At 45.9% G+C, this 16058-nt stretch overlaps 1 protein-coding gene across 3 annotated transcripts in view; it reads right to left on the reverse strand.

The window, feature by feature from the left end:
- The window catches only part of ACACB (acetyl-CoA carboxylase beta), a 295391-nt gene that overhangs the window by 59086 nt on the left and 220247 nt on the right, over positions 1-16058 (reverse strand). For all 3 annotated transcript variants that reach the window (XM_069759519.1, XM_069759501.1, XM_069759510.1), the window contains 3 exons: positions 10379-10516; positions 10083-10173; positions 6507-6614 (listed from right to left, as the gene is read on the reverse strand). In XM_069759519.1, the coding sequence (XP_069615620.1) occupies positions 6507-6614; positions 10083-10173; positions 10379-10516 (337 nt within the window). The remainder of the gene's footprint in view (positions 1-6506; positions 6615-10082; positions 10174-10378; positions 10517-16058) is intronic.

Here is a 16058-nt window from a genome sequence, read left to right on the forward strand (position 1 = left end):
AATGTCTTGAATGAGCTAGAGAATTGACAGTGCGGAAACTTGACCTTTAGTACTAAGAGATAAACCAGAATCAAGGCCCGATTGTAGGAACCCCAGGATGGAAGGAAGAGGAAAAGACAGAGACCAAACTGTTGTCCTCACACTACCGAAAGAAGGCTTTCCAGCATCTGTGGAAAATACATGCGGATGATGGTTTTCTTGCCCTAATCATGGTCTGAATGACCTGATGAGAAAAACCAGCCTCCCTCAGGACTGCGGCCTCAACGGCCATGCTGTTGAACTCAGACTAAACTCTGGTGGAAGAGGGGGCCTTGTGAAACAAGACCTGGATGGTCTATAAGCCTCCAGGGAGGTTCCATGATGATTGTTCACTAACTCCGCGTACCAGGCCATTCTTGGCCAGTCCAGGGCTACCAGGATTACGGGGATTCCCTACATCTTTTTTTTTTACGACTCTCGGAATCAAGGGGAGAGGCGGAAAAAGATAAGGCAGTTGGAATTGGGACCACGGGGTCACTAATAGTGATGAACGAGTGTACTCGTTGCCCGGGTTTTCCCGAGCACGCTTGGGTGATGTCCGAGTATTTATGACTGCTCGGAGATTTAGTTTTCATCACGGCAGCTGAATTATTTACAGCTACTAGCTTGCTTGATTACATGTGGGGATTCCCTAGCAACCAGGCAACCCCCACATGTACTCAGCCTGGCTAGCAGCTGTAAATCATTCAGCTGCCGCGATGAAAACTAAATCTCTGAGCAGTCATAAATACTCGGAGGTCACCAGAGTGTACACCAGTACACTCGCTCATCACTAGGGCATCTCAACCGATGGCCAGCGGATCCTGGGACCCGGCTACAAACTGAGGAACCTTATGGTTCATTCGAGATGCCAAAAGGTCTACATTCGATGCGCTCCATCTCTGGCATATTTGGTTAAAAACGTTGGGGTCGAGAGACAACTCCGCCAATGCGAGACCCTGACAACTCAGAAAATCGGCTGGCCAATTTTCCACCCCGGAATGTGATGTGTACGGCTGATATGGTAGGAACGTGACTCTGCCCATCGCAGAATCCTCACTACCTCTGACATAAAAAGTTTGCTGGAAGTCCCTCCTTGGTGGTTTATGTAAGTCACTGCAGTGGCGTTATCCGATTGAATTCGGACAGGGAGGCCTGCTAATAGGAACTGACAGCTGCAAAGGGCAAGAAAAGTTGCCCTGATCTCCAGAAGATTGATGGGATGAGCGGCTACTCGGACGTTCCAGTGACCCTGCTCTGTGTTATGATGGAAGACCACTCCCCAACAGAAGATAATGGCGTCGATGGTGATGACCTGCCACCAAAGAGAGAGGAAGGACTTCCTATGCAGGACTTGAGGCGGACAGCGTCCACCAGGTCAGGGATTGCCTCACCTTGAGAGGCAGCAAAGTGGGCCGGTCCAGGGAGACGGTCCTCTTGTCCCATGTAAATAATATGACCAGCAGAAAAGGACGTGTAAGAAAACTAAGAAACGGGCACAGCAATCATCTTCCCCAGGAATCTCATGCAGGACCACAGGGAAAGAGTAAATGGCCACTTTAGAAAGCGGACTCCTTAGTAGAGAAAAAGAAACTTTTCCTTTGGAAGGAAAACACGGGCTTGGGCCATGTCAAACCTCATCCCCAGAAACACTAAGCGTTGAGCTGGGGTCAGGGAGGACTTCTCTTTGTTGACAATCCAGTCGAGATGGGCCAGAGTGTCCAAGGAGATCTGAAGGCTCAGGTTGCAGTCTCGGCAGGACGACCTCAAGATCAAAGGATGGACATAACCGCTGCTATCACCATTGTAAACACTCTGGGGACCGAGGCCAGGCTGAATAGAAGGGCCGTGAACTGGTAGTGATCCTCCTGGATCGCAAACCGCAGGAATCTCTGATGTTGAACAAACAGGAATGAGAAGATAAGCATCCTAAATGTCTACAGATCAAAGAAATTCTCCCGGTTCCATGGAGGTGATCACCGAACGTAGGGATTCCATCGTGAAATGGCAGATCCGAACGTGACGGTTCAGTCGCTTGAGATCCAAAATCGGACAGAGCGAACCGTCCGTCTTCGGGACTATAAAAACATTGGAGGAGAATCCCGAAAAGCGTTCGTTCCAGGGAACCGGTACAATTATTCCTGTGCGTAGAAGAGAAGAAGCGGCCTGAATAACCCCTGGAGCCTGAGACGGGAGTCTTGACAGACAAGATGGAAGGAAAAGTCTTACTGGGGGGAAGAAAAAGTCAATTTTGTAACCGGACGTGACTATCTCTCTGACCCAGGCATCGTTGACCACCGACACCGTACATCCCAGAAGAGAAGAAGAAGCCGGTCTCCCACCCTGGAGATCCTCTCGGGTGGGGAAGGGGGGGGGGGACACCCGTAACTTAGAGGAGAACTTGTTGGCCAGTGAGGTGCTGGTCTGAAGGAGGGCTTCTTCCTTTCCCCTTGGGCGGAACAACGGCCCCGCTGTGAGGAAGTCGCTGATGAAGAGAAGAGCCGAAAGGAAAAGAAAAAGAAATTACCTCTTCCTATTGAAAGGACGCTGCACTGGGGAAGAAAATTGCTTTTCCCGCCAGTAGCATCTGAAATTATCCAGTTTGGACCCGAAAAGCCTAGAGCGTTGAAAGGCAAGGTTAGAGAGACTGTTTTGAGGGTGGATCAGCATTCCACGCTTTAACCAGAGGATGCGGCGTATAGCAATGATGTTGCTGTTTGCCATGGCGGAGCAACCAGCCGCACCTAAGGAGACGGTCAGAAGAGGGCAATCTGGTCTGCCTAATCTGCCATCTCATCCGGAGGAGCTGCTGCTAGGAAACCCTGGTGAAGCATTTTGTCCAGGCAGAAATAGACTTAGGCCATGTTCACACAGTGCGTTTTTTACTGCGGAACCGCAGCGGTTTTGCCGCTGCGGTTCCGCAGCTGTTTTCCATGCAGGGTACATAACAATGTAACCCTATGGAAAACAGTCACTGCTGTGCACATGATCCGGAATTTCGTTTAAAAAGCCGCGCAGAATGGCTGCGGCAAAAAAGAAGGAGCATGTCACTTCTTTTTCCTGAACCGCAGCGGTTCTGCACCCATAGACCTCCATTGTGAGGTCAAAACCGCAGTAAAACCCGCAGATCAAAAATATATCTGCGGGTTTTACTGCGATTTGATGTGCAGAACCGCTGCAGCAGGAAGTGCGGGGGAGCGGGCGGAAGTGCGTGGGCGGAGTGTGGCTGCCCCCCCGTGCTCCGATCCCGCCCCCGTGCTCCGATGCCCCCCCCGTGCTCCGATGCCCCACCCCCAGTGCTCCGATGCCCCCCCCGTGCCCTAATCTCCCCCCCTTATACTTACCCGGCGTCCCGGTGTCCGTCCGGCCGTCTTCTCCCTGGGCGCCGCCATCTTGCAAAATGGCGGGCGCATGCGCAGTGCGCCCGCCGAATCTGCCGGCCGGCAGATTCGCTCCAAACTGCATTTTGATCACTGAGATATAACCTATCTCAGTGATCAAAATAAAAAAATAGTAAATGACACCCCCCCCACTTTGTCACCCCCATTGGTAGGGACAATAAAAAAATTAAGAATTTTTTTTTTTTCACTAAGGTTAGAATAGGGGTAGGGGTAGGGTTAGGGTTAGGGTTAGAAAACTGCATTAAAAAAAAGGATCAAAAAACGCATCAAAAAACGCATCAAAAAAGGACAAAAAAGGACCAAAAAAAGGACCTGCGTTTTCTGCCAAGAGCTGCAGTTTTTTAAAAAAACAGTCCTGAAAAAAAAAGGATGGAAATCCTGAACGTGTGAACATACCCTTAAGGTACCGTCACATTAAGCGACGCTGCAGCGTCGCTGTTTCGTCATTGTGTGGTCGCTGGAGAGCTGTCACACAGACAGCTCTCCAGCGACCAATGATGCCGAAGTCCCCTGGTAACCAGGGTAAACATCGGGTTACTAAGCGCAGGGCCGCGCTTAGTAACCCGATGTATACCCTGGTTACCATTGTAAATGAAAAACAAAAAACAAACACTACATACTTACATTCCGGTGTCTTTCCCCCGGCCTTGTTACAAGTGAAGACATCGCTGAATCGGCGTCACACACGCCGATTCAGCGATGTCAGCGGGTGATCCAGCGACGAAATAAAGTTCTGTCCTTCTAGCTCCGACCAGCGATCTCACAGCAGGATCCTGATCGCTGCTGCGTGTCAAACACAACGATATAGCTATCCAGGATGCTGCAACGTCACGGATCGCTATCGTTATCGTTCTAAAGTCGCTCAGTGTGAATGTACCTTTAGCCACCCAGGTGGAGGCAAAAATGGGACAGACAGAAGCACCGTCAGCTTCAGAGGCGGACTTGGCTAAGGACTAAAGCTTAAGGAACACACCGTCTGGCAGAGACAAGACTGTCGCAAGAGATCCACATTAGGGGATTCTGCCCATATGCCAACAAGGTCTGGGCTGAAGGGATAAAGAATGTCTAGCTGCTTCCTTCCTGGGAAGCGCTTTTCAGGATGTTCTCAGTGTTTAGCCATAATTGCTTCAAATTCCCTGTGATTGGGGAAGGTTTGTGAAGGAAACGGAGTGCTCCTGAGCAGGAGCCTCATCCTCCTATAGGTTAAGAGTTTGGGTAATTGCAGAGATAAGGCTGTTGACCATATCCTGCATTTCGATACCTGATCCGTATCAGACTCAGATTGGGAATCCACATGCGACCCAAAAACCGCCTCCGAGGAGGGAGCATGGGGAGAGGAGGGTTCCGTAAATGATGAAAGAGCCCGCTTCCACTGTTTTGTACCAGATTTGTCCCTGCGATGATCATGGTCTGATGTGTGCGAATCACAGTGAGAGGCGTTTGGATCACAGGTGGAGGCAGACAAATGTGAAAGACGCTCCAGGTCCTGGTCCAGGGACTGTGATACTTTAGTCAGGTCAGAGAAAGACTGTGACATGACAACAGCCCACTCCGAGGGAAGGGGTGTGCTCTCATCCCGGACTTTAGGGGGCTCCTGCGGGGCAGACATGGAGGAAGAGCTGCAGGATGGACAGAAGGGGGAAGGCTGACCTGAGGACCACTTTATTTTATAAAGGGCACAGGCGTAATGAACCACCTTAGGCTTAGAGGGGCTATGTAGTGAACAGAGAAAGGTTAGCGGTGTCCCCCTGTGGCCATGTTTTAGGCTAAATGTGGGTCGGACACCGAGGGCACAGAATTTATGCTGGTTAGAAATAAATGTCTCAGACAGATTTTACAGCTACTGAGGCACAAGAACACTAAAGCATCGGTTCAGCAGCGTTACAGCCAGCATGATGCACATGGTGGGCTTGACTATGAACATCGAACGGTGAAAAAGTAAGAATCTGATAGGCTGACATACCGGGGGGTGTGTCCAGACAGAAGAATAAGCCGGCCGGCTAGAAAAGAAGGCGCCCCTCCGACTGATGAATCGCCGAGGGGGTTGGGGGTGTATCGGTAGGGAGAGAGAGAGCTCCACGACAGGAGCGAAAAAAGGCGCTGAGAAGACGCGCGCGAAACGAGAGGAATAATGGCCAGGTCAAAGCAGGAGACGCTCTGACCCGGCAAGACGTCCTATTGTGCCCAAAAGAGCGCGAAATTCAAATGTGGTGTGGTGAGTGGCTGGGGGACCCGGAGGGGAGGCGCAGCCAGGGAGAGAGAAGGATGTGCCCAAGGTCTGGGACCGGACTGTGGAAAATGGCAGCGGCTGTGCAGGGAATAATGCAGTAAAGGCGCCCTCTCCCCTGTTAAGGGACGGAAATGCTGAAGGGTCTCTGCCATGCACCACTGTGGGGGGGGGGGGGGGGGCATACATACCTGTGAAGTGGACCTGGTTTCTCTTCACTGATGAGGATCACATCAGGAGCCATCAGGTGGATGAGGGTAACTGGAAACAGAGATCCTCCATCCCAGACGGTGCAGAAGACGGCATCAACCCCCTACGAGAAGGGGGGAGGTCACTGCTGGAGACCACCCTCTTCCTCCCAAACCTCTCCGAGGAGAGAGGTGGGGAAAAGGCAAAGGACTGACCACCGGGAATCACCCTGAAACACCTGTAGGGGTGACAGAGGATAAGGTCCTGCCTGCGGGTTTGAGAGTGGGCGCAGAAGTACAGGAAAACAGGGTGAGAAATTACCCCGTTACCCTGAAGATGAAAAATATGAAAAACAAAGGAAAAAGATTAATAAAACACAAGATACCTGAAATGGAAAACTGCGGATCTGGGATCAGATTCAGGTCCGCCTCCTACAGACACTAAGCTACAACTGAGGTACTTGGTGCCTGTCGGTGGGTGTATACTGCTGGGGAGGAGCTATTTTAATTTTTTTTTTGCATAATTCCAGCCTCCTAGCGACAGCAGCATACACCCATGCTTACCGGTGTCCCCCAATGAAGCGATAAAGAAATAAGAGACTTCATGCTATTTCACTATAGGCCTATGCCTTAAACAGTAAAATACACTAAAGAATCTATTACAGTGCACACCTTTGACTGGGAGAAAGTTCTAAATGTTGTCACCAGCTCCTCATCCTCCATTCGGTCTGCCGACCTTATAGCCACATTCAGTATGTGGATGGGTTCTTCACGGATGTTCTAAGAGCAAAAAAGATAAGAATAATAAAATCGCTTGGCAAAAAAATCAAATGGAAAGTTGTATATTATTTTGACAATTAATACTGTATTCTGATGTAACCTGGAAACATTCTAATATGTGTTTTTTAGTATGAGCAGAATGGAGGTCCAGTAGTTAGCACATCTGTTGCTTTGCAGCTCTGGGATCCATTATATGGGGCCCATTATGTATGGAGCATTATATGGGGCCCGTAATGTATGGAGCAATATATGGGGCCCATCATATACTGTATGGAGCATTATATGGAGCTCATTATGAATGAAGCATTATATGGGTCCCATCATATACTGTTTAGAGCATTATATGGATCCCATTATGTATGGAGCAATATATGTGGCTCATTATTCTGTATGGCTCATTATATGGGGCTCATTCTGTATGGAGCACTATGTGGTGCCCATAATACTGTATGGAGCACTATACTGTCCAGTTTCTGAGCTATTGTAGAATTTACAATAGAGATCACTCATGTAATGTAAGAAGTGAAATCTTTGGCATTGTACTAAAGAGTGATGAGCGAATATACTCGTTACTCGAAATTTCTCGAGCACGCTTGGGTGTCCTCTGAGAATTTTTTAGTGCTCGGAGTTTTAGTTTTTAGCGCCGCAACTGAATGATTGACATCTGTTACCCAGCATAAGTACATGTGGGGATTCCCTAGCAACCAGGCAACCCCCACATGCACTTATGCTGGCTAACAGATATAAATCATTCAGCTGCGGCGCTAAAAAACTAAAACTCCAAGCACTAAAAAATACTCGGAGGACACCCGAGCATGCTTGAGAAATCTCGAGTAACAAGAATATTCGCTCATCACTAGTACTAAACCTATATTTCTCTGATGTATCTGTGCATCATGAATCATGGTATGTGTTAACCCATTACTTGCTAAATTTAAATTTTTACAAGTACGGGTTTTTCAGAAAAGGACGTCCCAATATTCATTTAAAAATGACAATGGGGTCATTCCATATCAAGTGATCCAAATATGAATTTTTTTTACCTTATGTCTTTAGATTTTTTTTATTTTTTGTTTTTATGAAGTACAACTTTAGTTAATTACAAATTAAAAGTTTAGAATTTTTTTCTTCATCGGTTTATTTTTTTACAGATTTTTAAAGTTTTGAAAAAGCGCGGATTTTGGCCTGGTATGGCTTTACATTTTTTATCATATCTCGGGCTAGAATTAAGATATAGAGGTGGGAGATGCATCATTTTTCTCAGAATGGTACCAGCTTTCATTTGATATGTCACAAGACTATGTTTCTTTATATTTTGTTTTGGAGAAATCAAATTAAAAATTTTGATGCGCAATTCTGAAAAAAACGTATGTTTTAAAATTGTGAAAACATGCATGTGTGTTACTTGTGTCCTTGTTTATATTTGTACAGGGACTCAACTTGGGATCTATCAAATTTGTATTTTTTTTTAAGCCTTGAATCATCTGATTTTATGTTTGTGTGAGTTTCTTCCTTTTTTCTTTTCAAATTACAACTTATTGCATTCAACATTTATACGTAACAATAAAGAAACACAAAAAACAAATACCGAAGTGCCAGAATAAATACATCTTAATCATCATAACAACTTGCTCAGCATTTTTAACCTGAATTCTTTGAACAAGATAAAAGGTGATCATATCCTCAAGTGTGGTTTTCTAAATACCGTCTGATCCTAATTATATGTTAAAAACAAGATTAAAAGAACCAATATTTCTACCACCTATTTATACATGGAACAATTTTTTTTCTACTACATCACTAAACATGTCATTTATGAAGTGTTTAAGAAGAATAGTACAGTAGTTAAATCCTCGTTCTATAAAATATGAACTAATCAAACAATTAATAGTAGGTTTTTACACTGGCCTGTTATCATCAATGTGTCCCTTCTAGTGGGTGAAATGTCATCTTGTCCATAAGCGCTTACTAGCAATGGTCGTTTCCTTTTGTGTCAGTATGTGCGGCCTGTCATGGTGCTCGGCTCCACCTGAGTTATATCTGATTTTTGTTCACTTTTACAATGTCTGATTTTCTTGGATACACAAAGGATGGCGCTGGACCAGAAAGTGCAGAAAAGTCACTTCTACGTCTTCATTTTCACAATCTTTGGAGAGTCCAGTAGCCGCCAGCGCCGATCATATTCACAGGTCACATAGCCAGTTGTGTCATCCATTGCCGATCTTGTGCCGCCTTCTACCACTTCATGGACGTCACTGTCTTTATTTCCACTACATGGGATGACAGTCCGGTATTGCGGAGTCCCTGTGATGGGTTCTGCTTCCTGTAACTGATGTTATAACAAACTCTCCTCCTCCTCATAGTCCTGGTTTGTACAATACATGAACTGGATATTAAGAATATTTTTCTCCCTCCATTTGAGGAGTTTCCTGGGTGATAAGATTTGGTGTGAATACGGTCTGTGGAGGCCCGAGCTGCCGGCCGGTCATCTGCTCTGCAGTCACCGTCTACCCCTGGTCATTCTCAGCCCTAACAAAGCTTCTCCTCTGTCCTCTCCTGCTTCTAAGTGGTAACATAATAAAATAATACCTTAATATCTAGCAATCATGGATTATTTGGGAAATATAGACCCCACACTGTTAGACCACAGGCTGAACAGATCTGAAATCAAGATTTTTGAACTGACACTGTAATAGTTTTATTTTTTAAAATATGATCCCATCACGATCCCATCTTGTATTTTGGTACAGATGTGGATAGGAGAATAGCAGGCACATGTGCAGTTTTTGAAATTTTTAAATTAAACGTTTTTTTCGGAAATGCGTTTTAAAGTTTTGCGCTTGCGTTCGCATAGGTAAAATATTATCAAACATACTCTTGTGACATATCTGGTGAAAGCCTGTACAGTTCTGAGTAGAATAGTGTTTATTTTGTTTCTCTATCTCTTTTCTAGCCTGAGTTATGGGGAGAAATGTAAAGGCAGGCAACACCGAAATTCTCACTTTTTCCGAACTTTGAAAATCAATAAAAAATTTAAAAAAATATCTAGAATTTTTTCTTCTTCACATTTTGCATTCTCTGACACACTGTTACCAAATAACAAAATCTCAAAAGAATTAAAAATATAGTGGTAAAAATCATTGGTTCACTTGACATGGAATGACCCAATGACATGATTTCCTATTTTGAAAACATTCATTTTACAAACACAACACAAAAAATTGGACCTAATTATAAAAATCTTAGTTGCTAGAAACTAAAGATTAGGCGTCCCAAAAAAGGACATTGGTGGATAATGGGTTAAAGGGGCCCCCGAAGACCTGGAGCCTGGCATGGCAGCACCGTTTTAAGCAGATGTGCTATTTATAACAACAAACAGGTACTTTATTATACACATACCATGTCTATATTATTAGTGTGATCATGAAGGTATGGATGGAGGAAATTTTTTTAAAAAGGGGAACCTACCTTGTTGTCTTCTTCATCATAAAAAGTAGATCGAGCCTCACTGAACAAAGGAGGAGGATCTGCAAAGCAGGAAATTACCTCATCAAAGTTCCTGCAAAGAGAGATATCTGTTAAAGTTGCATGATGTAACTGTATTTAGGCTGCAGACAGATATTATTGCACCATTTTAAACAGGAGCACAATAACCTGATGTAAAAGTACAGACATTAAAATATATAGTCTAATGTAAAGCAGGTCTAACAAGATAAGTCATATACAATTCAGGTTGTCTTTTATACAAAGTATTCAAAAACTACCTTGTGAAATCTTCAAATTTGTCAAAAGCCACCATAACTCCCATCCTCTGGCACAAAGGAGAAAAACCACTGTCCATAAAGAGCTCACTACTTTGGCGGTTTAGTTCTAGGTGTGTGGCACTGATGGGCAAAGACATCCTGTAGAGGAAGACGTTGCAACATGAAAACTGAGAACAGCACAGACTGTCGCTCATAATGCTCTACTGGCTGCTCCATTGTGAACAGTTACTGCACACAGAACAGAGCAGTCTAACACTAAAAAAGAAGGCGACGCAAATGGACAAACATTACCGATAAAGCATTTCAGGTTAGTTATGTGAAGCAAAATGTCTACTTCGAAACCACGGCTCGCATAAACTGTAGAAGACAAAAATTCTTGAAAGTCCATCCTAATTATACACATTACAGTACCACCATCTGTATACAGAAAGCATAATCGCTAAAAACAGGCTGAAGAATATCATGCCTTATCAAATATAAATACATAACTTAAAATCTTCTTTTCAAACTTAAAACAATTTTGATAAAAAAATTGTGCATGGTTACAAGGAAAACAAGGAGTCAACCAATATGCTGCAATAGCTTTCAACTTTCTTGGTTTTTGATAGCAGCAACACAAGCAAGGCATACAAACTGTAATAACCTAGGTTTGGAACTTAAAATCCCGGACGAGATAGGCGGCAACCACTATGAGGGTTGTGATGGCAATCATATATTTTTTGGGCCATAAGACGCATCTCAGTTTTAGAGTAGGAAATTAGGGAGAAAATAATTGAAGCAAAAAATGTAGTCAATTCTGTACTTAAAATCTCCTATCTTGGTATGCATGGATCTCTCATCCCTATACTGGCATGCATGCCCCTCATCCCTATCCTGGTAGGAATGGTCCCCTCTCATCCCTTTCCTGGTAGGAATGGTCCCCCTCATCCCTATCCTGGCAGGAATGATCGCAATCATCTCTATCCTAGTATGCATGGCCCCATCCCTATCCTGGTATGCAGGGCCCCATCCCTATTCTGGTATGACTGGCCCCAATCCCGGTCCTGGTATGCATGGCCCCATCAGAAAACATGAAAAAAAAAAAACACATTACACTTACCTTCCCGGCACTCCTTTGCATCATCTTGTTTTGATGCCAGCAGCTGCTTTATGCTTGTAAGCAGTGCATGGCAAGGACGTCATGCGCAGCTCACAACAGAGCACAGCTGCCGGAATACACACTGCTCTGCACGCCAGGACCCTGCCATGCTCTGCTTAAAAGCACAAAGCAGCAGCTAGCATCGGAAAAAGAGGGAGCGCCGGGAAGGTAAGTGTAATGTTTTTTTTTTAACATTTTCTGATGGGGCCATGCATACCAACTAGGATGGGCATGGGTGGAGGCCAATCATAAGGATGGGGCCATTCATACCGGGACCGGAGTTGGGGGGCAATCATACCTTAGTAAGGATGGGGCCATGCATACCAGGACTGGGATGGGAGCAAATCATACCAGGAAGCTAAAGAAAAATGAATATTCAATGCCCTCCACACCCATGAGCGTGGAATGCAGTGAATATTAATTTCTCTTTAGCAGCGGGCACAGGAGTTAGCAGCAGCCGCCGACTTCTGCCTCCTGTGACCCGCTGATACCACTGCCCCACCTCTACACCACAGCCAGAGCCAGTACATCCGGGCTATAAGACGCACCCCCAATTTTTGGAGGAAAAAAATTGCGTCTTATAGTCCAAAAAATACGGTAGGTTGCAACACAATATTCTTATGCATAATAGAGAAATAGTTGGACAGAATTTTTTTTTACAGCATGACAAAAAAAAGTCTGAGTTTGAGTTTTTGTAAGAGGAAATCTTCCTTCTAGTGCATTTCCTTCTCAGTGAGTCTGATTTCAAAGAGTATTCTTCTTCGACTCTCCTAAAATAATTGACAGTATTCTTCTAGCTACACTACAGTCCTCCGCCATCATGTTACTGACACAGCGATGCTTCCAGCCTTTCAAAAGAGGTTTCACAATTTTTCCAAATAAAATGAAATTGTAAAATGCAGGAAAGGGCTACCGTATATATTTCCCCAAAACACAGTGTCACCTCGCTATCTGGAAAAGGTTTTGTCTAAAAACTCAACATGGTAACCCACACATATTACAAGGGGTTATGGAATACATGGTGTAGGTAGAGGATTTGATGAATACTGAAGTATATTGCCGATTTGCTCACTGTGGTTTGTTTTGCTGGGGATTGAATTATCAAAATTATTAAACCCATAATGCAATATGGTGTACATGTACATCATCTGCAGTAGCTACTTAGCACAGTCACATACATAAGTATGTATAAGTCATGATATGGCGGCCACAGAACCCTGATCTCATCATCTAGTCTGTCTGGGATTACGGTACCTGAACAAGCAGAAGGATTTGAGCAAGCCTTCATAAGGAAATTTGTGGTTACTTATCCAAGATGTTTTGTACAACAGCCCTGCTAAATTACTTAAAAAACTGTGCAAGAGTACCTAGAAAAATGTATGTGGCTTTGAAAAACATGGTCACACCAAATACTGATTTGATTTCACCTATGTCCATCCATTTTACAGTTTGTTAATTGTTAAACTAATAACACTTCCTGCTTTGCATTATTTGTTCCACACAGACCAAACTTTTGCACAGTACTGTATTTCATTATGTGCTATGACAGGGCAATCTCCATGGGATCATGATCGTAAGTAACTCTAGTCCACACAGGTAACCATGGGATATTCTAAAGAATAACGTGTTCAAATCAGGTTGGGTGACCGCCGCTTGCAGCACCTTCCTACCTAGGCCGGCATCAGTTGAGGCGTAACTATGTACCCTATAGAATCCTTCAAATGTATGAAGAGATGACCAGGTAGCGGCCTTACAATTCTGGATTGCATAAGCCTGGTGGCCAACAGCCCACGAGTCCCCCACCTCCCAAGTGGAGTGAGCCCTTACTCCCGGAGTGGGTGGTTACTCTTCGACACGATAAGCCTGCAGAATAGCCAAGTGGACCCAAAGGGCACTAGTAGACTTGAAGGCAGGGAGTCCCTTCCGGCGACTCTCGGTAATAACAAACAAGGAGTTTGATCACCTGAAGGATGTGATCCTTGAGAGGTAGGAGCGCAGTGCTCTGACTAGGTCCAGCTTGTGGAGAGACCTTTCCAGGGGATGTACGGTTGATGGGCAGAAGGATGGAAGGACAATATCCTTGTTGATATGAAAGGGCAAACCATCTTAGGAAGGAAAGAGGGCATTGAACGAAGAACCACCTTATCATGGTGAAAGACAAGGAAGCGGCAAGAGCGCCGCTAATTCAGAGACCCATCTAATGAAAGTGATTGCAACTAAAAAGGCAAACCTTACAGGAGAGAAGAGAATACGAGATGTCCTGGATGGGCTTAAAGGGGTATTCCTGAAAAACTCTGAAAACTAGGCTAAGGTCCCACGGGACTACGGGAGGACAACATGGTGATGCAAGACGATCCACTCCCTGAAGGAAGGTCCTGAACTGGGGGCGAGATGCAAAGGCAAAACTTCATTGAAACAGGTTTGAGAGTGCCAAGACCTGGCCTTGAGGGTACTAAGAGACAAACCGAACTTTGTCCTGATTGCAAAATTGCCAAAATAAATGGAAGAGAAAAGAACATGGGAGCCGTGCGTCTTTCTTCACGCCTTCGAAAAGAGGGATTTTTGGTTCTTACCATAAAATCTCTTTCTTGGAGCCTTCATTGGGGGACACAGGTAACCATGGGTGTATGCTGTTGTCACTAGGAGGCTGACACTATGCAAATAAAGAAGTAACTCCTCCCAGGCAGTATACACCCTCCGACAGGCACCAGGCAACTCAGTTGGTGAAAAAGCAGTAGTAGGAACAGGTAATATAAAACTCAACCTATGTACCAACCCACAACAACGGCACGTTAGCTAACATGGTACAACTTCAAGGGAGGGTGCTGTGTCCCCCAATGAAGGCTACAAGAAAGAGATTTTACGGTAAGAACCAAAAAATCCCTCTTTCTTTCTCGCCTCATTGGGGGACACAGGTAACCATGGGATGTCCAAAAGCAGTCCCTAGGGCGGGATATTCTGTAGAAAAAGAGTTAGGTCGGCCGGTCAGAAACCGTCGCCTGCAGTATCCTCCTACCCAGGCTCGCATCCGCAGAAGCCTAAGTATGCACCTTGTTAATGGACCGCCTTAGAGCGCCTTGTAGAATTTGACAAAGGTGTGAATGGATGACCACGTTGCGGCCTTGCAAACCTGCGAGGCTGAAGCTTGGTGACAAACTCCCCAGGAAGCTCATACAGCCCGGGTAGAGTGAGCCCTCACTCCCGACGGAGGCCGTTAGTCTTGAACACGGTATGCCTCCAGAACTGCCCAACGGATACAACGAGCAATTGTGGACTTGGAGGTGGGGAGCCCCTTTCGCCGCCCTTCCGAGACGATGAACAGAGAATCGGCCTGACGAAAAGAGGCAGTTCTGGCGAGATAAATTCGGATAGCCCTGACCACATCCAACTTGCGAAGAGATTTCTCCAAGGGATGAAGCGGGGAAGGGCGCAAGGAACGGAGGACAATGTCCTCATTGATGTGAAAAGCCGAAACTACCTTTGGTAGAAAGGAAGGAACCGGACGAAGAACCACTTTGTCCTGATGCAGGACTAGAAAGGGAGAACAACAGGATAAGGCCGCCAGCTCCGACACTCTTCTAATGGAGGTGATGGCGACCAAAAAGGCCACCTTCCAGGATAGAAACGAGAAGGAAATGTCCTGAATCGGCTCAAAGGGCGCACGCTGGAGGGCGTCCAAAACGAGGTTGAGATCCCAAGGCTCGACAGGAGGACGATAAGGGGGAGCTATATGAGCGACCCCCTGGATGAACGTCCGCACCTGAGGCAGGGAGGCCAGGTCTCTTTGAAAAAGAACAGACAGAGCGGAAATCTGACCCTTCAAGGTGCTAAGGGAAAGACCCGAATCTAGACCCACTTGAAGAAAACTGAGAAGAGATGGAAGGAAAAAGGTCATAGGAAACAGATTGTTGTCCTGACATCACCGGAAAAAGGCCTTCCAACACCTGTAATAAATACGCGAGGAAGCCGGTTTTCTCGCCCTTAACATAGTCTGGATGACACTATGAGAAATACCCGCGTCCTTCAGGACCGCGGCTTCAACGGCCATACCGTTAAATTCAGAGACCGAGAATTCGGGTGGAAGAGGGGCCCCTGCGAAAGAAGGTCCGGACGATCCGGAAGCCCCCACGGAACGTCCAATAACATGTTCACCAGTTCCGCATTCCAGGCCCTGCGAGGCCAATCTGGAGCTACTAAGAGTACGGGGACCCCTTCTGTCTTGATCTTTTTACGACCCTTGGGATCAAGGGGAGGGGTGGGAACAGATACGGCATCTGGAACTGAGTCCACGAGATCACGAGTGCGTCGCATCCGACGGCCATCGGATCCAGAGATCTGGAGACGTACTGGGGAACCTTGTGGATTGCCCAGGAGGCCATCAAGTCGACATCTGGGACGCCCCACCGCTGGCAAATCTGGCTGAAGATTGAGGGGAGAAGAGACCACTCGCCCGCCACGATGCCCTGGCGACTGAGAAAGTCGGCTTCCCAACTGTCCACCCCTGGGATGTGGACGGCTGGCAGAAAGGGAACGTGATCCCCG

Source organism: Ranitomeya imitator, chromosome 1, assembly GCF_032444005.1.
Source record: "Ranitomeya imitator isolate aRanImi1 chromosome 1, aRanImi1.pri, whole genome shotgun sequence".
NCBI lineage: Eukaryota > Metazoa > Chordata > Amphibia > Anura > Dendrobatidae > Ranitomeya > Ranitomeya imitator.